This window comes from Gadus morhua, chromosome 21, assembly GCF_902167405.1.
Source record: "Gadus morhua chromosome 21, gadMor3.0, whole genome shotgun sequence".
In the NCBI taxonomy this organism is placed as follows: Eukaryota; Metazoa; Chordata; class Actinopteri; order Gadiformes; family Gadidae; genus Gadus; species Gadus morhua.
This window is the reverse complement of record NC_044068.1, coordinates 4,307,124-4,333,946: the sequence shown is the minus strand read 5'-3', so window position 1 is coordinate 4,333,946 and position 26,823 is coordinate 4,307,124. Positions and strand designations below refer to the sequence as shown.

Here is a 26,823-nt window from a genome sequence, read left to right as displayed (position 1 = left end):
TCTTTCTCTAGCTCTCTTTCTCTTTTCCTTTTTATCCCTCTCCATCTCACTCTCTCTTCATCTCTTTCTAGCTCTCCCTCTCTCTCTCTTTCTCTGTCACTTTGGAGAGAACCATTACAGAGGAAAGCTACATATAACGGCTTTTTTCAAGTAAAACCGGATACATTCAAACAGACGTGTAAACTTGAATACTCTCTTTAAATATGTATAAAACAACGACATGGTAAATTCATGTCATATATATTAAAACAGCGCCTCAAACACGTTGTGTAACATCAAACAGCCACCCCTCTAGTGAACAGCAATGGTTTGACCCGATGGATTGTTGCATTGCTGCTTGATGGGCCATCAGATACATATTGAACGCGTTAAAGACAGAGGACACCTTTGTCGACCCGATAGCTCGGCTCATATCGCATCTTTTCTCCCGTTATTATCCCCTTCTGTGCATTGTTTCTCTTAAATCTCGTAATAATACCGGACAACCCCCCAGGTTTGCCTGCTTGTCCCCGCTGGTTCTGCGTTACTGTGGACTCCTCGACGCGGGGCTTTGCGGGAACAAACTGCACATTTTCTTCCTGAAAGTTGACCAGGAAACGTAATTTAACGGACGTGTCTACGTGTGAAAAACAGGTATTTACGGAGGGGGGCATTTGTGACTCATGCCCCAAATGAGAAGCGGACGAGGTAACAATAAAGGTATAATTATTATCACTGGCTCAACATGGCTGCTTCCCTGGCGGTGGGGATAAAAGTTTAGCCCAGATGTGGGAGAAGTTTGATACGAATGGTTTCCTCTGGCATTCGAGTTACTGGCTAAACGAAACTTGTCACCAGTCTCTTCCAACCTGGTGCGATTCTACCGCTAGAGAGCTGGCCCCTAACACCGCTCTGTGGACTGAGAGCTGGCCCCTGACACCGCTCCGTGGACTGAGAGCTGGCCCCTGACATCGCTCCGTTGACCGAGAACTGGCCCCTTACACCGCTCCGTGGACCGAGCGCTGCCCCCTGGCACCGCTCCGTGCACCGAGAGCTGGCCCCTGACACCGCACCGCTCCGTGGACCGAGAGCTGGCCCCTGGCACCGCTCCGTGGACCGAGAGCTGGCCCCTGACACCGCACCGCTCCGTGGACCGAGAGCTGGCCCCTGACACCGCTCCGTGGACCGAGAGCTGGCCCCTGAGAGCGGGCCCCAGACAACGCGCCGCTCCGTGGACCGAGAGCTGGCCCCTGAGAGCGGGCCCCAGACAACGCGCCGCTCCGTGGACCGTGAGCTGGCCCCTGACCCCACACCCCTCCGTGCACCCCACACCGCTCCGTGGACGGTGACTGCAGTGGCCCCGGTGACGGTGGAGAGTAGCCCGGAGCCAACGGGGCTGTGAAGGACTCACTGCGTCGATCCTGGTCGTCTAAAATGCATTTCTCTATACCTGAGACAGAAGTTCGTTCGGGGGATAATGGATCAACCTTTGTGGTGAGATTAATTTTGTTAAATATTTTGATATCTTCAGTTCACACACCCTATATGCCCATGTTGCTTCTACTGTAGAAAGGCCGTTACATGTAGCTTTCCTCTGTAATGGTTCTCTCCGAAGTGAAAGAGAGAGGGATATACAGTCATACAGCCTCTCACTTTGTGTATTCGACCCCACTGACCATATCCAAACAGCTTGCTTCTTCAATGGGGACCAAGTGTGTCCCTCTAATATAGTCAACACAACCCAACACAACCTAGTCAGTAGTCCTTAGCCATACTACCTCAGAGGGATATCCATGTGGACATGGTTAACATGTTATGCAATCCAAAATACTTGCAGCAAAGTTACCAGTGGTTGCCTAATCGAAACAAACCAGCCAACATTGAAACCTTCTGCTAATAAGCTGAACCAACCAGACATGGCCAGCGTCTCACATGCACTGGTGTTGATGTGGAGTTGTCATTGCACTTGATGGATTAGATCAACCCATCACAACCCGTTCCCTGCCCTATATGCAAACGAAAGCCCGGTGTTCTGTGAATGTTCTCAATATGTGCCGTTTGAACCCATGTTAACTATTCCAGGTTTATTCCATCAAGCTGCGTTTTGTTATTGTTGTACAGAGTTATTTACAGAGTTGCTTCCCCTCAGCAACTCGGAGATCGAAGTATTAGTGAGGCTGTATGTATCTCTGAGTTCACCTCCTTGTGGTTAACAATGGTCTTGCAGTAGGATAAGTGCTTATGAAAGGTATGTGACTCACCAAGGGATGGGTATTATGTATATTTAATATTATGATCAATAGTAATACTGTTATTGTTTAGTTCAACCCTGTAAACATCTGCGTTTAACATTTCAGTTTGGCCCAGACACGTTTATTCTTCCAATAAAAGCCTCTTATTCATGGGTTCAATAGTTGTGTAATGCTGCACACAGAGTTGTGAGTAATGCCAGTTTTCCAGTTGTTCTATCTCTGGGATGCAAAGTTATTTCTGGGTAAAGTCTTGACACTCTGCTCTGCATGCTGGGTTTCACAATCTCTATCATTATGTGCTTTTATAGGTACAAATGAAGGTGTGTCTGTCTGTCTGTGTCCGTCTGTCTGCGTGTACACATTTGTCACGAATGCCCAAGAATCCAGATTCATTTTAGGAGGTCTAAGCATTGACATAGATAATATGCAGTGGAGAAGTGACCGACACCATCCATTTGAATAAACATAACATATTTTCTGGCTAATAATAGCTCTCGATCCACACACACACACACACACACACACACACACACACACACACACACACACACACACACACACACACACACACACACACACACACACACACACACACACACTGTGGTTATGACTGTATTGCAGTGTTGTTTGGTAAGGGCTAGTCTTCTATCAGCAGACTGTGACCTCCTCTATAGCAGGTTGCCAACAGGATATAAATTGGTGAGTTCGCAAAGTCAAGAGTTTTTTTTGTGGTCTGCACCTTTGAACCGTGAGGCTGTAGAATGTGTACTGTAGAATGTGCACTGTTTGTGGGGCAACTTCGAAATTAGTGTAGTATAAAGCCGCACTTCATATGTCAGGACTTTGTTTACTGCTGTTTCTTGTATTTCCTTGTTAATGGGCTACACTAGAGTCACTGTTTGTGTTTGCTGTGTTGAAGTTATCCAGGGTTGTTTACTTTGGGGTGGAGGGAAGTAACTTTACCCTATGTCTGGAGACTTACTAACTTAAAGTAACAGTGTGAGAATGCTTCTGTTAAACTTTAATCTCCACATCTCAGATCCTTTTCTAGCAAAAAAAAAATCCAGTCAGCACTAGCAGTCAAATACGAAATCCAAAACAAGTTTTGTTTTGACAGGTGATGTGTGTTTTCATGGAGAAGATGTGGGCTACTCGCACATTACACTATTCATGAAGGAAATCGTTCACCAAATCGAGAACCACCTTTAGATAATTTTCACAGCTGCGCTTCTTTGCAGACTTTGTAGAAGAAGCAGTTTTTAATCAAATAAGGATATGACGTGATGGAAGCTTGTGTTCCATGCATGACAGCAGATCCCTAGCGTTTCCGTTAGTACCGGTCATTGACCGGGAAAAAAATGAGGAGGACCGACAATTCTAAATGTCTCCGGTCAAAATGACCAATAGAAATAATTCTCTGCCCAATTTGAATTGTGTTTAAATATGCTACAGTGGTCATTTGTTTAGCATGTTAAACAATGATTGACCCGACCTGGGCCTTTGATCGAGCGTTTGTGTTTTTTTAATCATTGCTTTATTGGCCTAATCTGAGGAGAAATCTATGCCATACACAGAAATATTATAGGCCTTTATTACACGGGTCTTCTCAATGCCGTGGAACGCTCCGTTCACTTGCATGGGTAGTAGTCCGGTAAATTGTCAACCCCAGAGTCTTCGGCTGCTAAGCGACGTCAACGTCTTTGGCGGACTATTTCACTGCTGATCCACACTACGAATGCGTGTAACGAATAAATTGTAAAAAGACACAACATGTTAAGTTATTTTTTAGTTTTGGCAATTAGCCGTGTAATAAGCGGGATAATGTAGAGAACGTATCTGGTCATTATCCCGATAATGACCGGTGTTCTATACAATATTCCTTACATATATATTTAGCAGAGTAGGCCTAAGTAACAAATGTGTACAAAGTTAAACATGTATTAAAAAAAATGTTCGGTTGAAATCGGGCTCGGGCTCGGGCTCATAATTACAGTTAATGTGTCGGTCCGGGCCGGACTCGGACAGCGCGTGCAAGGGCTCTGGCCGGTGCGGGCTTGATTTACTAGGCCCGATCTAAGCTCTAATAAAGACTGCTCAGCGAAGTCGCTTTGGGGAAGGAAGAGTCACGAGGCTAATGCGCATTGCAAGCAGCAGATACACGTCTCGATGCATTTGAAAAAAACAACAACAAAAATAAAATGCAACCTTCCAGGACACATGATGGGCACCAATTTTTTCTAGCGGAAACACCGGGGAGGGCGACGAATGAGTCCCCTCCGACTGTAAAACAATATATATTATTCCTAGATAAATCATGTAATTGAAAACATACATTTATTAGAAGCCGACTCCACTATAAAATAATTTGCACCTAAACACTTCTAAAGGTTTTGTTTATGGCCCTCCTATTTATCCTGCTAATTTGTCTGCCGCGTTTGTTACTGTAGATAATTTAGTAAGGGATATTATTGATATCATAGATTGTGGTCCCCACCTAGTTGTGATGAGATCTGTGCCTTGGTTCCATGGCGGAAGAAAGGTGTCGATGTGAGCAATTCCGGATTACCTGAGTCTCCCCAGCCAACAACTAACTAACTAATTCACATTGACAACCAAGCTGTGGTCAATACTGAAGTCGTACTCGTCTGTCCGAGGTAGAGATGCTAGTGCTGTTTTTAAGCTGAGCCCCAGACTAGCTTCCCTAAAATAGACCAGCTAAAAAGACAATTCCTCAAAATGATTTCCTCTGCAGTGTAGACCATGTCTGAACAGTTTTTTTTCGTTCTTCATTTCTTTCTTTTGCCTCTCAGACGACAAAAGACTAAACTTGAAAGAACTTTAGCTTTATTCCTTCTCGCAACATGAGCGCTTTATGGTTGATAAAGTCCACTGTTGCCTTGAAAGGCAAAAACAAAACCATGCCCTGCCAACCTTAACCGGCATCACATCAACAGTTCCCTCTGAACAGACCAGTACCAAAAGTCTGACGAAACCGCTGAATACATTTCACACTTTATTCGTTTCCTTCTCTCTTATGAACTCAGAGAGGCTGCCGTTAAACTTCAGACATCAAGGCAGTGTTTGAACATATTGCTTTAGATTCTGTGGTGGTTTGGGGTCTTGTGGGTATCCAGATGGGAAATGAATTATCAAGCAGTGACATTATTGCTTCTTCTGTTTTGTTTTGGCTAACGCTGAATTTTTACTCCACAATACTAGTCTTCGGTCATCTTTTAAGGTTTAAGGTTTATAACCATCTTACGCTAGTTACATATGGCTATCGCAGCATTACTGTTACCTGAGCTCATCTTTACATCTGAATCTATCCGCCGTACCTCCCTAAAGCTTCCCATACGGATCGATGGGGTTGGCTTTCGAGGAGTGTATCCTTGTGTACCCTATGCACTGAAGCAAGTAACCACGCTTGACTTTTAATGGGTCTCTGCCCTCCCCCATCCCAGGCCTACAACATCCACGTCAATGGAGTACTGCACTGTCGGCTACGCTACAGCCAACTCCTGGGCCTCCACGAACAGGTGAGCAGCTCGCCTTTCAAGCCATAAGTCGATGGGTTGATTTGATTAAATGGTCCAGCTGTCCCCTGTCTCTGATTTTATTGCGATGGATTGTTGCATTGCTGCTTGATGGGCCATCAGGTACATATTGAACACGTTAAAGACACAGCACACCTTTTCTTTTTTAAATTGAATTGAACTATTCTCGGTTTACATAAAGGTCTACACTAATTAAATGTATTTACGTGCTGTGCTTTTTTCTCTCTCGTACATTTCATAGTCAAATCGCCATGGGCACACGACACAACATTTGCATCGTCTCCGTTTTCTAATCGACTGAATTGAAATGAACCTCGAAGAACGCTGTCGTCAGTGTGTCTCTCTTTCCCCCTCAAATCATTCCTTGAAGGCCATGTGTTTTATTCACTCCGAATGTTTTCAGGCCCAGCTGGTCGAAGCCGAGACTACACAGTGTGTTTTCTAGGGGTTGTAGAGAAGGCTGACACAGAAGGAATGTTGTAGACTAGTGTTTTTTTACCGTTATTTTTCTCTCTCTCGGTCTCCGCGCTCCACTCCACCTGCTGGGAGTGTGAATGAGTGTCTGTTCCCGACCGCTGGGTGTGCCTGGTGCCAGCCACGCCAAATTGACTCGCTACTATCCTTTTATCGCCTCTAAACTCAAACGTGTTGAAATGCGAACGTGTCCGCCTTAATAATGGCACGCATAGAAGATGCGGACACTGAGTTCATTGTTTACCCGGATAATATTACGATTATCAAAATAAACAGATCTTTTCCGTGAAATGGCAGTGACGGACAGTTCATAACATCGGCAAAGAATAATTTAATCTGTATTAGGAAGGATAGAGAGTGTAGACCACAGAGTCTTATCCCACAGGATAAGACACTGCGCAGCTACAAGGAGGTGTCGATGATTACTCTGTCTGTCTCTCCTTTAGTTCAGCGTTAATAAATAATAAAAGGAATGGCCAAACTTCAATATCCCCCTCCTGATGGCCCCCCTGACGGCAGTCTGACAGCTGCTGTTGCCTGGCAACTGTGTGTGTGTGTGTGTGTGTGTGTGTGTGTGTGTGTGTGTGTGTGTGTGTGTGTGTGTGTGTGTGTGTGTGTGTGTGTGTGTGTGTGTGTGTGTGTGTGTGTGTGTGTGTGTGTGTGTGTGTGTGACCATAACCACAGCTCTGCAGGGATGGTAGTGGCTCCAACAAAAGGTCCACAAGTCTCTTGTTAGCATTTCAACGTTGACGTCTATTATTTGGTTTTATTCTCGGGTGCGTGAGTCAGATTTATGTCCGGGGCGTGCGTCGGCTTCCAGAGTTCCTAAACCAAACGGCAGTTTACCTCGAGAGAAGACAAAAGACTACCGGGCTGTGTTTCAAATTGACCACCAGCTATGTCGATTAATCCAGAAAACCTTCTGGATCCTGTACTTCAGTAGACCTTTGCATCCGTTAGCCATGTGCGCCAGCACGCACGCACGCACGCACGCACGCACGCACACACTGCTTCTGCAGCCTGCGCGGCTTATTTGTATGCTTGTGCTGACTCGTGCACTTTCCTAGCAGCAAAGGGCAGTCGCGTCGCTTCACATCGGACAGGCTCCCCTCTAAACTGTGTTCACCATAGAATGGAACACCGTTCACAGTCTGTCCCTAAGAAGGGTAGGACAAAACCTAATGGCAGGGCTACCTGCGTTAGTTTCAGATAATTCCCGGTTCAGCAACGCCAGCAAACAAGCTTTATTTATTCCGAGGGAAATGACTGTGCAACAGTTTCAATACAAAGGTGGTAATTAAAGTACTACAGAGTTAGAGTAAAATAAGATAATATAACACAAACTAAAATAAACAAAATGAAAAATAAAATAAAGGCTAAAAGATGGTAAAAGGACTACATTTATTCAGTGCTTTGCTAACCGTTGTCCACTCAAAGCGCTTTACAATGTTGCCTCACATTCACCCAATCATACCGACATTCACACGCCGACGGCGGCGTCAACCACGCAGGGCGACAACCAGCTCGTCGGGAGCTGTCAGAGGGAGGCGTCTCGCTCGGGGACACCTCTATACTCGACACGAGGAGCCAGGGATCGAACTAGCAACCTTCCGGTTACCAGTCAACCCGCTCTACCTCCTGAGCCACATGCCGCCCCCTGATGACGATGTCGGTGGTGGGTGGTGGAGGTGGGTGGGGGGGAAGTGAATTGCGTTACGGATGGGAATGAATGAGTCAAGGAGGATGTGGGGCAAGGCGCTCTCGAGCCAGGCAGACACTTGTAGTGCCATATGTGTCTCTCAACGAACCGGCGTTACGCATGGAAATGCCAACGTTGCTGTTGAGCCAATCGGGCACTAAATATCCAGTGATTCATCTCTGTAGCGGGGTGTGAATCAACCAAGGGAATAGGGTCACGTGAGACCCAAGCTGGCCGGCGCGGCGAGACGACCGCTTAATGGAGAAGACAAACTCAGTCGCATTACTCATCTGCATGGTCTTCAGCTTGAGTCCCAAAGCAAGAGGCGTCTTTTCTGCATCTGGCTTTGTAGTTTCAATGGTTCATGTTTTTATTAAGAAGGAAGGTAAACTGTTTACCAGCCAGATGAAGAAAAGTCCCCTTTAGGTTCTGAACGAAAATATGATGACCATGCAGATTCAGTTCCAAAGCGGAAGGGGTAGTTCCAATGTTTAATCTGTTTTTTCGAAGAATGAAGATAAGACACTTTATCAGCCAGATGAAGAAAATACCCCTTTAGGTTTTGAACGAAAAACGGAAGACCATGCATGATTAAGTTCCAAAGCAAAAAAGGGATTTTCTTCATCTAGCTACGGTTTTGAGTTTGTGTATTGAGGCATGAAGGTACACTGTCTTATCAGCCAGCCCGGTTCCCACTAATTGTGTAAAGGATTGTCTAGGGGTCCAGCAGGCTCTGGCTTTGAACCCCCATGTCCCCCCTCTACCTGCGGGCATCCTTTCATCCAGCATTGGATGAAAGCTTCTGATCAATAGCTAAACAGTAACCCTCCCCCCTGTATCTCCCTCCCCGACCCCCCGCCCCCCGCTGTGCCGGCAGATCAAGAAGGAGTACGGGACCAACGTGGTGCCTTCCTTTCCCCCCAAGAAGATCTTCACGCTCACCCCGGGCGAGGTGGAGCAGAGACGGGAGCATCTGGAGAAGTACATGCAGGCCGGTGAGATGCTGACGCTGACACTAACCTTTTTGAAGAGAGGAAAAACCCGATGACTCACCGACCGACCGCCTCTCTCGGCCCTTGGGGTTGGCGGAGCTTTATCTCCCGGTTGCGTCATCGGAGTGTTGCCGTGGGAGACGTTAGGCGCGTGCCGTCTGCCACGGTAGTGTAGTGTAGTTTGACGGGTCGACCTGATTTACCACCGACGTGGTAAATCACCTTTGGGGATGACATCACGTGTTTGTGTTGTGAGTGTCCACTAGGGCTTTGACTTTTGCCCAAAAATCATATTCGAAGTTTGTTTGTTTATTAATATTAATATTAGAATATATTCAAATATTTATTAATAATATTTTGACCATTAAATGCCTTTAGTAAGGCCTGGATTGGGCTTCGCAAGGTTTGTTTACCGCGTTGCTATGGTTACCGGTCTTGCGTGTTCCAACGGTTTATTAGGTTTCTAATAAATCGCTGTCTAATCAATACTTCATTCACTGCCTCTTCCGTGGTCATTACAATATTATGAATAGACTGCGTCGGGTTGTCCGACGTCTCTCCCTCTTGGCCTGCCCATAACAGGTTTGAATATTAAGGGCTGCCCAATATTCGTTCAAATTTTGATTTATTTTTTGATAATCGAATTATATTCGAATAACGAAGTTCGGAGTCAAAGCCCTTAGTGTCCACCCAGACGTGGGATAGACAGATCTGCCTTCAACCATTAGATGCAGTCGACTGGTTAGACAGGCCGGTGGATCTTTGGACTGTGGGGCAGATTTTGATGTGGCATGCGATCGCTGATGAGCAGCACACCTGCTGGTAAACATTGGGCCCTTGGTAAATTGGCTTCACTAAAAGCGCCAAATGACCCCTGGGCTTGTGGGCTTCAGGACTGTCCCTTGGCAGGATAAGTAGAGTTATAATTACAAAGGTTCTGATGCCAAGGCAGCCTGGGACGGGACTCTAGACGGAATAAACAAAGCCCAGGTTTCATTCTCTTTAATTAGTCTCCCACTGAACCTAACCCTGGTTCGGAGATTTGTATTTGTTTCACTGAATGGAAGCAATTATCTAGAAAGAGTGATTCAAGGAACATGTTCCACAGAATCTGGAAGCATGACTTTAAATCGAAAAGATACATAAACAGCGATTCAGGGAACATTTTCCGCAGAATCTGGAAGTATGACTGTAAGTCTATCGGCGTAAAGCTGTAAAGCTATTGGTCGGGCTTTCCGCCATTCGGGCGATTAGGGTTTACCGAAGGGGTCGAAGGTGAGTTTTGGTTATTGACAAAACAAACGGGATTGAAACCTTGCCAGTGGTTTGTTTTAATCCACTCCAGCACAGCCTGTTGCAGTAGAACAAGGAGCCGTTGTGGCAGTTTGCACACACACACACACGCACACGCACACGCACGCACACACACACACACACAGTCTCTCTGTGTTTTTGACTCGCCATTTGTTTAGTTACAATGTTACATCATGGTTTAACTGAAAATTAACCGCCACGAACCAAATTCACACCCGAGTGCTTGACAGAATGAGAGATCTCATGGACTACGTAGACATTTACTTTGAGTTCCTTTCTAATTCACCACAATAAAATCTGCTAAATTCGGACTCACTCGATTCTTCTCACAGGGAGGCACTAGTTCACTGCAGTAGTTTCCAAACTTTGCCACTTCACCAGAAAATAAACCCAGACTGATGACCTTTTTTATTTAATTTGTTATTTTAGGTCAAAGCATGTTTACAGCACAGCTACTTAAAAAGTAAGCCTTCTGAGTGTCATAATCCTGGTTTGTTTTTTGTTGAACAGACGTTTTAAGGGCCGAGACTAATTCCTGCCGCAGGACCCTGTAGTAGTACCTAATACTCAGGGAAGAAACTAGAAGCAGTATGGTGAGAGCAGAGAAGATGATAAGCTGTGCCAAAAATCTGCAGCTGAAATAACTGCTTGTAACAATTTCTCCGCTTCCAAGACGTGTCATTAAAACTTCCTCTTCTGTCTTTGCTGTGAACATTGGCGGTTAACTGGTTATTACCCTCTATTTGTGTTTGTGTTCATCCTCACACGTCCACCCTTGGTCACCCTGTGTTTGATTCTGTTTTTGTTTCCCAGTGCGTCAGGACCCCTTGCTGGGATCCAGTGAGCTGTTGAACTGCTTCTTGAGGAAAGCACAGCAGGTTGGTTTTCGGCCGCTTTAGTTGTTGTTTTTTTTGCAAGAGCTTTGTTTCTTTCTCCTCGCTCTCTCTTTATCGGTTTTTCCCAGCCGACCTGCATGTATGCTGGTAGAACAGTTGAGCGAGGCATGAGTCATTTAATGGGAACACACATGTAAAGAACGGTTGCGTCAGACGTTAAACTGAACGATGATGAAAGTGGCTTCCCTCCCTTCAAATTCTGCTCGCCCTGTGTGGGAGGGAGCCCTCGCAACTTATTGACCCAAACTAATGATGTTTCTAATTTCCAATGTCCACCAACCATTCAAAATAGATCACATGGATTAATACCCTAGTGCTCCGTTCCTTGCTAACACATTTATTAAATGTGAGACGGGAGTCGATGTCATCAGGTGCGGCGCAATAACAAGCGCTTGTTGTGGGTTTGGAGTGGCAGCACGGCAGCGCCCTGGGAGCATAGGAAGTTGGACGCTCGGAGGTTGTGGTCGGCTGCTGTCGCCATGTGGCAGAGGACGCCCTGGGCCTCGAGGTCGGGGCGTGTGCCGCGGGCTGATTCACGCCCCGGGGGTGCGGTGCTAAACAATCCTCCGTCAGCCGCGGCGTTGCCGTGGGAACGTGCGGATACGCTCACCGCCGTGGCCACCGCGTTCGTCGGCGGGCGTGTCGCATCTCTTGCCCTTTTCTCTGTCTCTGTCCCTCTCCTCTCTGTCTCTGTCTCTCTCTCTCTCCTCTCCTCTCTGTCTCTGTCTCTCTCTCTCTCTCTCTCCTCTCTGTCTCTGTCTCTGTCTCTCTCCTCTCTGTCTCTCTCCTCTCTGTCTCTCTCCTCTCTGTCTCTGTCTCCGTCTCTCTCCTCTCTGTCTCTGTCTCTCTCCTCTCTGTCTCTGTCTCCGTCGCTCTCCTCTCTGTCTCTGTCTCCGTTGCTCTCCTCTCTGTCTCTGTCTGTCTTGCTCTGTCTCAGTTTGTCTCTCATCACTCTCAAAATCACACCTCAATCTTGCGTATCTCTTTCTCTCTTTCCTCTATGTAGTGTGTGTGTGTGTGTGTGTGTGTGTGTGTGTGTGTGTGTGTGTGTGTGTGTGTGTGTGTGTGTGTGTGTGTGTGTGTGTGTGTGTGTGTGTGTGTGTGTGTCTGCGTCAGCAGCAGGTGGTGTAGAATAGAAGACGTGGGGCCACCTGCTATTGTCATCGTTTTCCCTCCCCTCGGATGGCCTCCCCAGGAGGGAGGGAACCAGATGACTTTCAACACACCCGCACACCCACATCGTCTGTTCACTTGCAATTTATTTAGTAATAAAGTTTTATTTTCCATGAGGACCTTTTTGTTAAGGCTCTTGGCTCCCCTCTCTTGTCATCTCTCCTCTCTCATCTCCCTCTCCTCCCTCCTGTCCCCTTTCGTTATGCAGTTCTTGCACGCCACTCATAATAGTTGAGTCTAGAGCGCGGCAGTGTGTATCAACAGCCTTGATTTATCCGGAATGTTGGAAATAATAACCGTGCGTGGTGGGGGATGTACAAGCGCGTTGTTTTGAATCTTTGTCATGAGAAACAAAAACTCGTTCCTCTCTTCCTTTTTGTACCGTCGGCTGTTTTTAATGAAGTCGGCTTTGCTCCAGATATTTTGAATGAATTAGAAACTAGTTCATTTTTGGGGGAAGTAGTCCTTTTACCGTGTTACCACGAATGATGTGTTAGCTAATGCAAAAAGAAGCTTGTTTGTGTTTTATTCACAAGGCAAACCAAACCGTTCCGCCGTTGTATTTTGGGAATCAATTATTCTTGTGTCATCATCTCAGGGTGGATTAGCAGTCAGCAGGCAAGCTGCTGTGTTTTCTACAAGACAATATTTCAACTTGTAATGAATTGAGTCTGTTGCTCTCTTGTGAAGTGCTGTGGGCCTGGGTGTTTTTAAACGTATTTGGTTTATCTCAACGTTCGCAATACACAAACGTTTACTCTCGTTATCTTCTCCCACGCGTTCCCTTCACAACAATGTCTTCCAACTTGTTCAAACTAAGTGTGCCTTATTGCGTCAACGCTATAAAATCAGGGCTCTGCACCGGGGGTAAATTAAAAAATGTTGTTCTTGTTATATACTTTCCATTGCTCTGCTATCAAACATTATTTCTACAGCACTTTTAACAGCAACAGCAACACAAAGACATTTACATTTAGGGCATTTAGCAGACGCTTTTATCCAAGGCGACTTACATAAGTACATTTGTCAGAGGATAAACAATATTCCACTGTCAGTACAGTAAGGATGTTCGTAGAACCAAGAGCCCAGCACTAACAATCGCTAGGTTAACTCATTCCCCGTATACAACAGAGATAGCTAGGATAAGACGCTACACAATGCAAGTAGCAGCACCACAATGCACACAGCGCGCAACACACAGAAGTGAAGCAACCACGAGGACAAGACAGGAATCCTGCCTGTATGGAAGCACTGTCTAGAGTGGCCGTAGTGTTTGGAAGGGCGTCTAAATAAAGGTTCCCTGTGTTGAATGTCCTCCACCACCAGGAGACCCAGCAGATCCCCACAGAGGAGGTGACCCTGGAGGTGGGGCTGTCCAACGGGCAGAAGGTGACCGTCAGCATCCTGACCTCGGACCAGACGGAGGACGTGCTGGAGGTGAGACACACACACACACACACACACACACACACACACACACACACACACACACACACACACACACACACACACACACACACACACACACACACACACACACACACACACACACACACACACACACACACAGAGAGAGAGCGCAATTCTACCTCCAATCATAAATTACATGTATGGAATCCCATCTGCATGCATACACCTTTACCTCCATGTAAAATATACAAACAGTCTGTGACACAGTGGTAGTATCTACATCTCTATTCAGTTTTTGTACAACAGAGCGCAGAAAAAATAATGTAACTTCAGCAGCCACATGATTCCATATCCAAGCCCAGAAAGGTTGTTAAAGGTGGAGCCATTAATCAGCCTCCTTCTAGAGGGAGAGCGTAAATAATGAGTCCCTCTCTGAAGCGGGCCTCACGGAGAGCTGTGTGGGTGGTTGTTTAGGGCCAGGGCGGTCACTTATAAACAATGTCGAGCTCATAAGGGGTTGGGGGGTTGGGGGGGCCGGTGCATACCCATGACCCACTTTGTGAAATGACATCGTTGTGTAATAAACGGTCATCCGTTGTCGAAGAATAAGAATAACAAAAACATTTCTTTATCACCAAGATAACCTCCCAACATCGTCCTCTACATCCTTTTCCTAAAAGCACGTATTATGGTTTAGCATGTACACTAACGCAGCTTCCCCTTCCGTCGTGGCTCACGTTAACGTTGTGTCCCTCTGCAGGCAGTAGCGTCGAAGCTGGACCTCCCCGACGACCTGGTGGGCTACTTCAGCCTCTTCCTCGTGCGTGAGAGCGTGGACGGCGGCCTCACATGTAAGTTCACTGACTTCATCCAGAGACAAACGCAAAGCGTCAGACGAGCGAGGCCGAGAACAATCACTCTCAAACTGGAGCAGGAACGACGACGTGCAAAGAGCCGAGTTGACGGTAAAATCGTGGAGAAAGCGCAGAGCAGCCAGAGGACTCTGAAATATGAGATTCGTTAACATTGCGTCATCCTTAAATTAATTAAGGCCTTAAATTTACTGACATTAATAGGTATTTCGCTGCTTTATGAGGATGATGCGTCATGGCCTCTCGTGGTTTCGTAAAGTCTGTGTTGATGGATAAAACACAGGCTCCAGAGTTGTGTAGTGGGAGAGAAACAGATTAGACGAACTGCCAAACTTAACAGGTTCAGTCAAGGACTTGCAATGTTTTGCGCAATCGCGACCACAATCTACAAAATAGGATACTCAATTTAAGTTTAGGCGAGCATTGCTATCGAAATGTCGCCGAGATAATTCTGTCAGCGGAGGGTATGCGGGTGTTTCATTTAATTGCACTGAGAAAAAAAAAAAGACAGAAAAACACAAAAAGCAGGCACCAAGTGAATTCACTGTCGTGGATGTTTTTGTCTTTACTGCAGTTTTTTTAATAATCAAGCGTCCCCCTCAGGGAACAGCGAAGACTGTGTGCGTGGGTGGGTGCGTGTGTGGGTGCGTGCGTGCGCGTTTACGCGGGTGCACTCGTCTGCGTCTGTGAGACAATTTCTGTGGAGTAAGTGGAACGTGGAACCGAAGTAGGCCTGCGGGAACAGCCTCCCTCCTCTCCCCGGGTCTTCCAGGAAGAGATCAGATCATGGCTTTACTCATCCTTCCATTGGAAGTTTTCTACACTGTTGTGAAAGACGCAGCGCAGATATTTAGCATCTGCAGGACGTTGACGGACAGGGATAGCAGACGCATTCCACGGTGCAAAGACTCGACTTTCCAGCCTCACGGCTGAATCCATCGCAGGACCAGTGGAGATTTCTCCCTGGACTCTCTGCTTTCCACTCCCACCTGCCAAATCCTGGTTTCCCAGTCTGCCAGGGTCCTGACATTCCTGTCCCAGCAGGGCTGGCAGCTTGATCCAAACGCAGCAAAAACAAAAACATCCCCCGAGTTTGTATTTCTTTCTTCATATCTTCTGGGCTCTGTGTTTGGACAGTTTGGTATCTGGAGGGCAACAACAACAACAACAGCCCTTTCTGTTCTTGCATTCCCCCGCTCTTCAGCGTGCCACAAGTCCCCCTAGGCTCCAAGAATCTCCTGCGAAAGCTAAGATAAAGCAGTATAAACATAAGGAAGCTTAAACGAAAGTATAAATATAAGATGGAAAAGGTGAGCTCTTACTGTGAAATGTTTTATACAATTCCAAAAGACAACAAAAAGAGCTTGAGCAAACCTTTTGTGAAGCAGTTATAGTTTGAACACTCACACACCCTCCCTCCCTCCCTCCTTCCCTCCTTCCCCCCTCCTCCCTCTTCCCCCGTCTCTCCCGGTATCCGTCCAGATGGGCTCCTCGTCTTCTTTGTTTACTATCATCCTCGTGATCGGATCATTCTTGGGCCGGTGCCGCAGGGCTGCTGTCAAACTATTCTGCTAACAATTTTTTTGCAATTCTTTCTCCCTCGGTTGCAATTCTAACTCTCTCGCTCTCCCCCCCCCCCCCCCCCCCTCTCTCTCCCCCCTCTCTCTCCCTCCTCCCCTAGTTGTGCGGAAGCTGCAGGAGTTCGAGCTGCCCTACGTCTCAATCACCAGCCTGAGGAGCACCGAGTTTCATATACTGCTGAGGAAAAGGTACATGCTGAGTCACTCACACACTCACTCAGTCTCAGACACGCACACTCATGCCGTCCTCCTGTCATGTTTGCCATGACAACGGAGGAGGATGGCAGGAAACGATGCCCGCTCGAAGAATGAATCTACTGCCGCAGAGAGCTCTGCCGGTAGGAACAGAGGGCAAGTAGGGGTGAGGCGTCCGGATTTATGGACTGCTGCACGTATACCGGACACTGGGGTTCGACCCCGGAACCCTCGGCCTGGGAGTCAAACACCACCAACCTACATCTGGGGCAGCCCACTGCTCCGCGCCCCTGGCTAGGACGGGTTTATTGTAGGGGATCAAATCAAGTCATCGGGCCTGTCTACAGAGTCCAGCATCCTGTAGACGGTGAGAGGAGAAGAGTCCAATTCCTTGCTACCCAGCTACAGCCCCCTCCCGCTCCCCACTCGGTTCCTGACGCGCCGCTGCGGACCGCCCGACCTCGGCGTGGCGGCCCCCGGTTGCTGCGCCGCTCCCTCGCATCGGAGCACAGCTCACCCTGTATATGCGCCCTCGCATCATTCATTCTCCTCCTCGTAATCGTCCTCCACCGCCACCTCTGCCTACCCTTTCTCCGCATCGTCCTCCTCCTCTATATCTTTCTCCTCCTCCCACTCTTCCTCGTACTCCTCCTTCTCCTCCACCGCCACCTCTGCCTCCACTTTCTTCATCATCATCCTCCGCCATCTTTCTCCTCCTCCACCTCCACCGTCTCTTTCTTCTGCTACTCCTCAACTGCCTCTTCCTCCTCCTCCTACTCCTCAACCATCTCTTCTCCTCTAATTCCTCCTCCTCCATCTCCTTTGCCTCCTCCTTAACCATCTCTTTCTCCTCCTCTTATTCCTCCTCTTCATCCACTTTCTTCTCCTCCTCCTCCTCCTCCTCCTCCTCCTCCTCCCTCTGACGGAGCCCAGCGCTTTGACACCTCCCCGCTGTGTAAACTCTTGACCTATTTCAGGGGGGACGAGCACATAACTAACCGGTGGACTCGGATTCCAGACCTGCTGTTGGGTTCATTGAAGAATAAAAAGCTCATGAATGGCTGGTTGAGTCATGTCCCATGAGCTCATTTCTAAATCAACATTAAGTAGCACACAGTGAGGACGAATATTTCAAAAGATAACGATGCCTTTCTGGTCCAAAGAGGCTCTTTTATTTATATATAAAAAAACATTGCAGTATCGGTAGTCATAACTTAAGAAGAAATGCCTACGTATACACTAAGGAACAAAAGAGATGATGCAGCTTCACAAGTCTGTCCCCCCTCTTCTCATTTAATTACTTTTCCTTCTCACTCCTTCGCCTCGTCTCTCACCTCTCAGTCGGTGCCTTTTGGATCCCTGGCGGTTAAATTGGCTAACAACTTCTCCCTCCCTCGCACCCACACCCCCTCTCTCTAACCCACACCCCCTCTCTCCCTTTGTATTGCCCAAATGATGAGTCACTCTCACTAAGGAGACTTGCAGGAGATTACAGAATGTTAAAAATATCCTGTGTCTCAATGCACGCCCCGGTGTGAGGGAGTCAAAGACTAAAGCAGGGGAGAGTGAGGGAGTCAAAGACTAAAGCAGGAGAGAGAGAGAGAGAGAGAGAAAGAGAGTCAAAGACTAAAGCAGGAGAGAGAGAGAGAGAGAGAGAGGGAGTCAAAGACTAAAGCAGGAGAGAGAGAGAAAGAGAGTCAAAGACTGAAGCAGGAGAGAGCGGCAGAGAGAGAGGGAGTCAAAGACTAAAGCAGGAGAGAGAGAGAGAGAGTCAAAGACTAAAGCAGGAGAGAGAGAGAGAAAGAGAGTCAAAGGCTAAAGCAGGAGAGAGAGAGAGAGAGAGAGAGAGAGAGAGAGAGAGAGAGAGAGAGAGAGAGAGAGAGAGAGAGAGAGAGAGAGAGAGAGAGAGAGAGAGAGAGAGAGAGAGAGAGAGAGAGAGAGAGAGAGAGAGAGAGAGAGAGAGAGAGAGAGAGAGACTAAAGCAGGAGAGAGGCAGAGAGGGGGAGGGAGAGTCAAAGACTAAAGCAGGAGAGAGAGAGAGAGAGAGACTAAAGCAGGAGAGAGAGAGGGAGAGAGAGAGAGACAGAGACTAAAGCAGGAGAGAGGCAGAGAGGGGGAGGGAGAGTCAAAGACTAAAGCAGGAGAGAGAGAGAGAGAGACTAAAGCAGGAGAGAGAGAGGGAGAGAGGGAGGGAGTCAAAGACTAAAGCAGGAGAGAGAGGGAGAGAGAGGGAGTCAAAGACTAAAGCAGGAGGGAGAGAGGGAGAGCGGGAGAGTGAGCCAGACTAAAGCAGGGGAGAGGGAGATGGACCCGTTGACATCTGTGTTGACGGCCCTATAGCAAACACTGAAGCAATCCAAGGGGAGACGTGCCCGCCTCCTTCTGACATTCTTTCATATCCTTTGCGGGGTCTGTTTGAAAAAAGCGTGAATCCGACTCTGAGTCTCAGTCCTCCCGCCCCCAGAAGTGTCAAAGTAATTTGCAGTAATGCAACTATTAATGAGAAGTAATTGTGGACAGCTGTGTTTTGATTAAGAGCAGCCCAGTTGGGGGACCCCCCTCGGACCCCCCTAGTCTGATTTGCCTGAAGCCTAAAGCCTTTTATATTGGGTTTGTCGTTGAACATTTATAAGTTTGTAAATGTTGTACTTCTGAGAGGTTAATTCACTGCGAATCAGGGAAATACAAGTTACATTGATTACTATCTTCATGAAACTATAACACACACACAACATGCACATTCACACACGTATTCAGACATACACACATATGCAGACACACACGTGCAGACGGACACACGTATGCAGACATACACATCGTAGACACACGGGCAGGCAGACACACGCACGCTCACGTGCAAACTCGCACTCACTCTCTCCCTTCCCTTCGGACGGTGCTGTGGGGTTCTTCTGCCAGCGTGCGTCTGTGATGTTTCCAGCGTTGACTCCAATGTGGACGCAAGGCTTTAATTCACCGTGTGATGCGTTCGCTTATGGGTGCCGTGCCAGAATTAATTAGATCCTCGCTGAGGCTTCCTAACTCCCATCTGTACAGCAGAAGTCATATTGCTTTGGAGGATGATGTTATCCACCATCCATAATGGTAACACTGCTCAGGATGTGGTTGAGTCAACGTCTCTCCCTCGCTGGTTGAATGTAATGGAGTTGAAAATCGAGAATGAGATTACTGTTTGTTTTGTGCAGTTGTGTTACGTTGTTTCCTTAAAACTTCTATGCATGTGTGGACGTGTGTTTTCAGTACAACCTTATATGTTGTTCTAATGTATTCTATATACATTTGTCAAAAATTTGACACTTAAATCCAAAGATACTTAATGAAAATGGACTTCATTTATACTGCGCTTTACTAACCAGTGGTCACTCAATGTGCTTTACAGTATTGCCTACCAATCACCCATTCATAAACACGTTCACACACCGACGGCGGAGTCGATCATGCTAGGCGACAGCCAGCTCGTCAGAAGCAGTAAGGGTTGGGGTTCGTTCTCAGGAATACTTGGCTAGGAGAAGCCGAGGATCGAGCAACGTTCAGGTGTTCCCTGTCAAATATGAACTCGGGGTTCAACAATTCAACCCTACTATTCGATCCTGACACAAAGAGATTCAAAGTGAAGCACGTAGCGTACTAATGTACGCACTTATTGCATGTTGTACGTCCTTGCACTTAAAAATAGTGCTTAGCATTGTGTAGCATCTTAACCTAGCTATCTTTGTTGTGTACGGGGAATGAGTTGACCTAGCAATTGTTAGTGTTTGCACTCCTTCTTCTCACAAATGTACTTATTGGAAGTTGCTTTGGCTAAAAGCGTTGAATGCCCTAAATGTGAAAGCAACCAAGGAACTGCTCAGGCATGTGTTCTGTGTTCTTCAGCTACTGGGACATGGCGTACGACGTGGACGTGATGGAGAACCGTGTGGGCCTCAACCTCCTGTACACTCAGGTGAGGAGCGTGTCTGAGGATAAACCCACTCTGGGCCTTATCTCTGCAGCATTAACAGCCAAGATCCTCTGTTCTCCTTTCTGTACGACGGCTCCATATTGGATCACAGGGATGGAACAGGAAGGCCAAGCTATTTATTAATATAAGCTTTCAGCACATTCCGCTGTTGGATTGTTATTGCCTCCTTATGGGGACACACACACACACACACACACACACACACACACACACACACACACACACACACACACACCTAATACAAAGAGTAGCAGTTTAAATTGAGTTCAGGAGGATCGAGGACCCTTCTCTGATCCTATTTATAGTACACACACACAACCTCTAAGGCATGCACACACACATCTCTTCTTAAGCACATTGTAAAGACTGATTTGATTAAAATCACGTGGTGTGAAGAGTTTCCTGATTGCGAGTGTGTGCGTTTATGTTTGTGCGCACACACGTATAACAGTATAATAATAATCTTTGCATCCATCTTCCTCATCTTAGTTAAAGTTGGAATGAATAACATTTCAGCTAGCTCACAGCCAAGCAACATAGACAAATCTCTAGTCATTGCTGTTGCAGAATGTTGTCAATAAAGACCCATCAAGGCCTGGTTGCACCCCCATTTTCATTCTCCTACGTCATTGGAAAGGGAGGGGGGGAGATGACCTCACCGCTGGATCACACTCAATCAGACACAACTTTAAACTAACCAGGCCTCATGCAACAAAAAGCAGCCTACATTTAATATTATTTAGAAAACCTGCAGGGAATTTCTATTGCGAGATGGATCAGACTTGCGTCACCATTTGTTACGTGACCGAACGTTTTTGGGAGCTTGGAGATTGGACTTTGCAGTGGCCCTGTCTAACTTCAATGAGGTTAACCCCCCCCCCCCCCCTCCTCTGTTCTGGTCTTGTTGCCGTGGTGACCCAGACGGTGTCTGACATTGAGCGGGGCTGGATACTCGTCAACAAGGACCATCACCGGCAGCTCAAGTCCCTGCAGGAGAAGGGCTCCAAAAAGGAGGTGTGTGTGTGTGTGTGTGTGTGTGTGTGTGTGTGTGTGTGTGTGTGTGTGTGTGTGTGTGTGTGTGTGTGTGTGTGTGTGTGTGTGTGTGTGTGTGTGTGTGTGTGTGTGTGTGTGTGTGTGCGCCTTTCGGTATTGTCTCAACCACTACCAGTAATTGCTTCAGGACTCTCATTGGGTCTCCAAAAAAAACGAATCGGTCACTGCTCATACATCCCCCCTGTGCTCCTGCGCCTCCTCCTGCTGCTCCTCCTCCTGCTGCTCCTCCTCCTCCTCCTCCTCCTCCTGCTGCTGCTGCTGCTCCTCCTGCTGCTGCTGCTCCTCCTCCTCCTCCTCTTCCTCCTGCTGCTCCTCCTCCTGCTGCTCCTGCTCCTGCTCCTCAGTTCATCCGTCTGGGCCAGACCCTGAAGTACTACGGCTACACCAAGTTCGACCCGTGCGTGACGGACTTCCCGGAGCAGGGCTGCCACGTTATGGTGAGCGCGGGGAACAACGAGCTCAACTTCCACGTCAAGCTGCCCAGCGAGCAGATGAAGGAGGGCAGCTTCAAGGTCACCCGCATGAGGTGCTGGAGGGTCACCTCCTCGGTGAGTCGCGCGTACACACACACACGATGGCAGACGCACAAATGCAGATACGTAAACACACACACACACACACACACACGCAAACACAGGCATGCAGACACTCAAACACACACACATGCAGACACGCAATCACACAAGCGTGACAGGCAAACACACTCATGTAAACAAACACGTGCCGACGTATAAACACACACACACGCATACACACGGCACGTACACAGGAAAGAGGGGCATGAATCACCCGCTGACTCATGCATAGACACGCAGACACACACACACACACACACACACAAGCAGACAAGCAGACACACACACACACACACACACACACAAGCAGACAAGCAGACACACACAAGCAGACAAGCAGACACACACAAGCAGACACACACACAAATATGTAGAAACTCACCGACACAAACTTGCACACACACGTACACACATGGAGAGTGAGAAAGACTTAAGTAGATATTCGACACTCTCAGATCAGTTGTGTGTTTAAAAAAAAAAAAGGGTATTAAAATATTGTTTTCTACGATCGGTCGGTGGCCTCGGAAAACAATCTGTCAAAAGAAAAGAAAATATTTTCCACTGTTGGATTCACCTCAGAAAAACATTGTCGAAATAACACTTTTCCCCAGTTGCTGTTGTTGGCCTCTGAAAACAATCCCTCAAAACTTAAATATTTTCCAAAGCTTGAAAATCCCCGAAAAACGCACGGAAAAAAACCTCAACGAATTCCGCAGGGTTTGTTTGTTTTCCTCGGGAAAACTGCAGTTTTCCGCAGTGCCCGCTCCCCGGAGTTCCCTCCATATATCATCAGGCGATCCATATTGTCCTTGTGGCTGTCGCCGAGCCACACGCTCTCCCTAGACCCCTGCCAAAGGCTGGTGGCCCCCCAAAACCCATCTTCGTTAGTCCCGTCGGCCAAACAACCTTCCCACCTGGGCCGGGGCCTTGCATCGACCCGCCAAACACACGACGCACGCACAAACACTCCTCAGGCTCTCCATTGATTATCTATTCAACCTTAATTCATCCGGGAAATTGATTACCAAAGACAATTTCCAAGAGCGTTGTTGCAGACAGGAGGCTGTTATTGACATCAATAAATATGAAACGGTATATGCAACAGAATAAAAATCCCTTTCATGAAATGGTTAAGAACGAAATAGTAGTTTTTTTAAGGCTGGTTGTCGACGCAGTTCCATGAAGTGCAAATAATATAAAATATTTTATACTAAAGTACAAATAAAATGTTGGTATCGATATCATAATATGGCGACTTGACCTCCACGTGAGAATCAACAAGTAATTTCCGATTCATCCATGTACCACCATATAATATCTCCAGAATTCAATAGGCAGTTTTCTTGCCTCCAACTCCCAAGGAGAGAAGCTCATGTATTCCCTTGGATTCACGGTTGACCAGCACACTGTTGCCATAGCAAAGCCTCAAGAGATCTCACTCAGAAAGTCTCATTTGAACTTTTATTGAAAAATATTATTTTGAGTGGTAAGCGCATTGGGTTTGGCAGGGTAATTATTGTTGAATCACTCGATTCCCAGCATGCAAACCGCCTTCCTGACTGTTGTGCATGTAACGTTATCTTTGTTATTCATTTTCGTTTTAGTTTAATCTTTAGGGGTGTGTGTGTGTGTGTGTGTGTGTGTGTGTGTGTGTGTGTGTGTGTGTGTGTGTGTGTGTGTGTGTGTGTGTGTGTGTGTGTGTGTGTGTGTGTGTGTGTGTGTTTAATTGAACAACCCAACACACACTGGCTTATCAATGTTCCTGAATAATGGTACGCAGAGAGCGTGATTGATGCTCGAAGCATCTGACCCCCCCCCTATCCGTCCTCCCAAAAGCTCTGCCCCGGAACTCGTCTTGTCTGAGGGGCTATCGCGTTGGGGACAGGAAGGGAGACGCGCACATAAATGAAACAAACAAATTCAATGAAAACAAACAGCTAAATTGACTGCAATTATGTGCAGAGCCCCAATAGCTTCTAAGAGTAGAGTGTTTGCCCTCTCTGGGGCTCGTAAACAGGAAACACACACGGGCTCGTCAGCTGGGGCCTGAATAGCACAACAAAGTTTGTGTTTGGTTGTGTTCTCTTCTAGACCTCCAATCACAGGAGGCCATACAAACCGTGCCCTCCTCATCCGGGGGGGGGGGGGGGGGGGGCTGTTATCATGTGATGCAGCCCCTGTAAGAACACGCAGGCGTGTAATGAGTGAGTTCTGCTGATGGGGCGGGTGGGGCTGAGGCAGATTACAGGATGCAGAGGGGGTGGGATGAAAGCCCCTTCTCCCCCTCCCACCGTGGAACATGAGGACTCTGGTGAAAGAGATCTACAAGCTGACATTAGGGGGTGAAGAAGGTGTTTAGAGGAGGGGATGGATCAGTCTGGTGATGATGATGATGATGATGATGATGAAGGTGTTTAGAGGAGGGGATGGAACAGTCTGATGATGATGATGATGATGAAGGTGTTTAGAGGAGGGGATGGAACGGAACAGTCTGATGATGATGATGATGAAGGTGTTCAGAGGAGGGGATGGATCAGTCTGGTGATGATGATGATGATGATGATGATGAAGGTGTTTAGAGGATGGGATGGAACCGTCCGGTGATGATGATGATGAAGGTGTTTAGAGGAGGGGATGGAACAGTCTGATGATGATGATGAAGGTGTTTAGAGGATGGGATGGAACCGTCCGGTGATGATGATGATGATGAAGGTGTTTAGATGATGGGATGGAACAGTCTGATGATAATGATGATGATGATGAAGGTGTTTAGAGGAGGGGATGGAACAGTCTGATGATAATGATGATGATGATGAAGGTGTTTAGAGGATGAGATGGATCAGTCTGATGATGATGATGATGAAGGTGTTTAGAGGATGAGATGGATCAGTCTGGTGATGATGATGATGATGATGATGAAGGTGTTTAGAGGATGAGATGGATCAGTCTGGTGATGATGATGATGATGATGAAGGTGTTTAGAGGATGAGATGGAACAGTCTGATGATGATGACGATGTTTAAAGATGGGGGGATGATGATGAGGATGATGTTTAAAGAGGGGATGATGATGATGATGATGATGAGGATGATGTTTAAAGAGGGGATGATGATGATGATGATGATGCCGCTGATGTTTAAAGAGGGGATGAAGATGGCGCTAATGTTTGGTGTGTCCTGTGTGGATCCTGCAGCAGGTCCCGGTGGCCAACGGCAGTGCGGGCCCCTGCGGATCGGCCAAGCTGGACGTGAAGCTGGAGCTGGCCTTCGAGTACCTGATGAGCAAGGACCGGCTTCAGTGGGTCACCATCACCAGCCCCCAGGTCAGACGCCACACGCACGCCCGCGGCCCGGGGGGCCGGGGTTAACGGGTTCATTTGTTTTCACTTTTACATGAAACGAAATTTTATTAGTTTTAAACTATGTGGTTTGCGTACCCTCGGTTTTTCTGTTATCGTTTTATATTTTTTATTGAAATATTCTTACATACAAAACAAAATGGGGGATCAACATGTCAAGCAAGACATCACTGCACAGAATATGCAAACAAAAACAAACTAAATGTATAAATAATGTATCATTTATATATAAAGGCAATGTATACATCGATACATTGATTTGAACAAACCAACCAAAAATAAATCAATAAAGGAGGCAGAAATACCTCCCAGATGACAGGTAATGGCCCAGAGTGGTGTTGTGGCGTACTGACTAAGCACACCATTCCCTGACTGTCTGTCTGTAGGCCATCATGATGAGCATCTGCCTTCAGTCCATGGTGGACGAGTTGATGGTGAAGAAGTCTGGAGGAAGCCTCAAGAAGGTCAGTCACCGCGCGGTGGTACGGGGGTTAGCCCTGTCGCCTCACGGCAAGACGGTCCTCTGTTTACTGCAGCTGGTGATGGGTTAAAATGCAGAGTCCTCAATTTTGTGTGTGTGTGTGTGTGTGTGTGTGTGTGTGTGTGTGTGTGTGTGTGTGTGTGTGTGTGTGTGTGTGTGTGTGTGTGTGTGTGTGTGTGTGTGTGTGTGTGTGTGTGTGTGTGTGTGTGTCCCCTTAGATGCTAAGGAAGAGGCACAATGGCTCAATCCACCGGTCCGACAGTCAGCATGCTGTGAAATCCCCCCCTCTACTGGTGAGCCGGGACACTACAGTATTTGACATATATTTGTTTCTCATCCATTTATTCGGTTGAGCTGGACCTTACAATTTGTCCCTTCCTTTTATTCTGCCCCAGGAATCCCCTGACCCCAACCGGGAACAAGTGGTCAAACTCTCTGTAAGTATTTTGGGGATTGTAGATATTTGTATTTGATTCTCCCAATGCAATGCAAAATCCCAAATGCATTTATCCAAATGCAGATTTAAAATGAATCACCTGTGTTGGTTCCTTTAGTGAAAGTATCCGCTGGATGAAATAAGTGTGATTATATATTTGTTAATTCAGGAGATGTTTGTAAACATAACGATTCTGGTCATTTCGCCATAATTCAGCATTAAAGCAACATGAAGCACAGTTCTGGAGGGAGGTGTGGTCTCTGAACTCAACGCTCTCCCCTCTCTCTCCCCTCTCTCTCCCCTCTCTCCCCCCCCCCCCCCCCAGACCAAGCTGAGCTCCGTATCGCTACGCGGCATCAGCGCCTCCAACTCGGCCAATGACGTCAGCGGCAACGATTTCCACGGCAACTATGCGTTCGAGGGCATCGGGGACGATGACCTGTGAGCCCCGCCCCCCCTCGACCCCGCCCTCCCCGACCAGCCGACCCCGATCAACCGGGGGTGAAGGAGGGAGAGAGAGAGAGAGAGAGAGAGAGAGAGAGAGAGAGAGG

The 26,823-nt window shown here is 47.3% G+C and overlaps 1 protein-coding gene across 1 annotated transcript; it reads left to right on the top strand.

The window, feature by feature from the left end:
- Window positions 1-348: 348 nt before the first annotated feature.
- snx17 (sorting nexin 17) lies at window positions 349-26,823 on the top strand. Its single transcript, XM_030345725.1, has 15 exons — window positions 349-1,473; window positions 5,693-5,767; window positions 8,836-8,953; window positions 11,078-11,142; window positions 13,660-13,770; window positions 14,504-14,594; window positions 16,297-16,384; window positions 20,282-20,351; window positions 21,291-21,383; window positions 21,767-21,970; window positions 25,191-25,319; window positions 25,742-25,819; window positions 26,055-26,129; window positions 26,232-26,273; window positions 26,598-26,823. Exons 1-15 carry the CDS (start codon window positions 1,414-1,416, stop codon window positions 26,715-26,717), a joined length of 1,419 nt encoding a protein of 472 aa, XP_030201585.1. The 5' UTR covers window positions 349-1,413; the 3' UTR covers window positions 26,718-26,823.

Bases quoted from the DNA above. Each gene is read 5' to 3' on its own strand.
- snx17 (XM_030345725.1), top strand. From the start codon at position 1,414: ATGCATTTCTCTATACCTGAGACAGAAGTTCGTTCGGGGGATAATGGA. The intron at 11,143-13,659 runs GTTGGTTTTCGG...CTCCACCACCAG, and splicing joins TCTTGAGGAAAGCACAGCAG to GAGACCCAGCAGATCCCCAC. The intron at 20,352-21,290 runs GTGAGGAGCGTG...GTGGTGACCCAG, and splicing joins TCAACCTCCTGTACACTCAG to ACGGTGTCTGACATTGAGCG.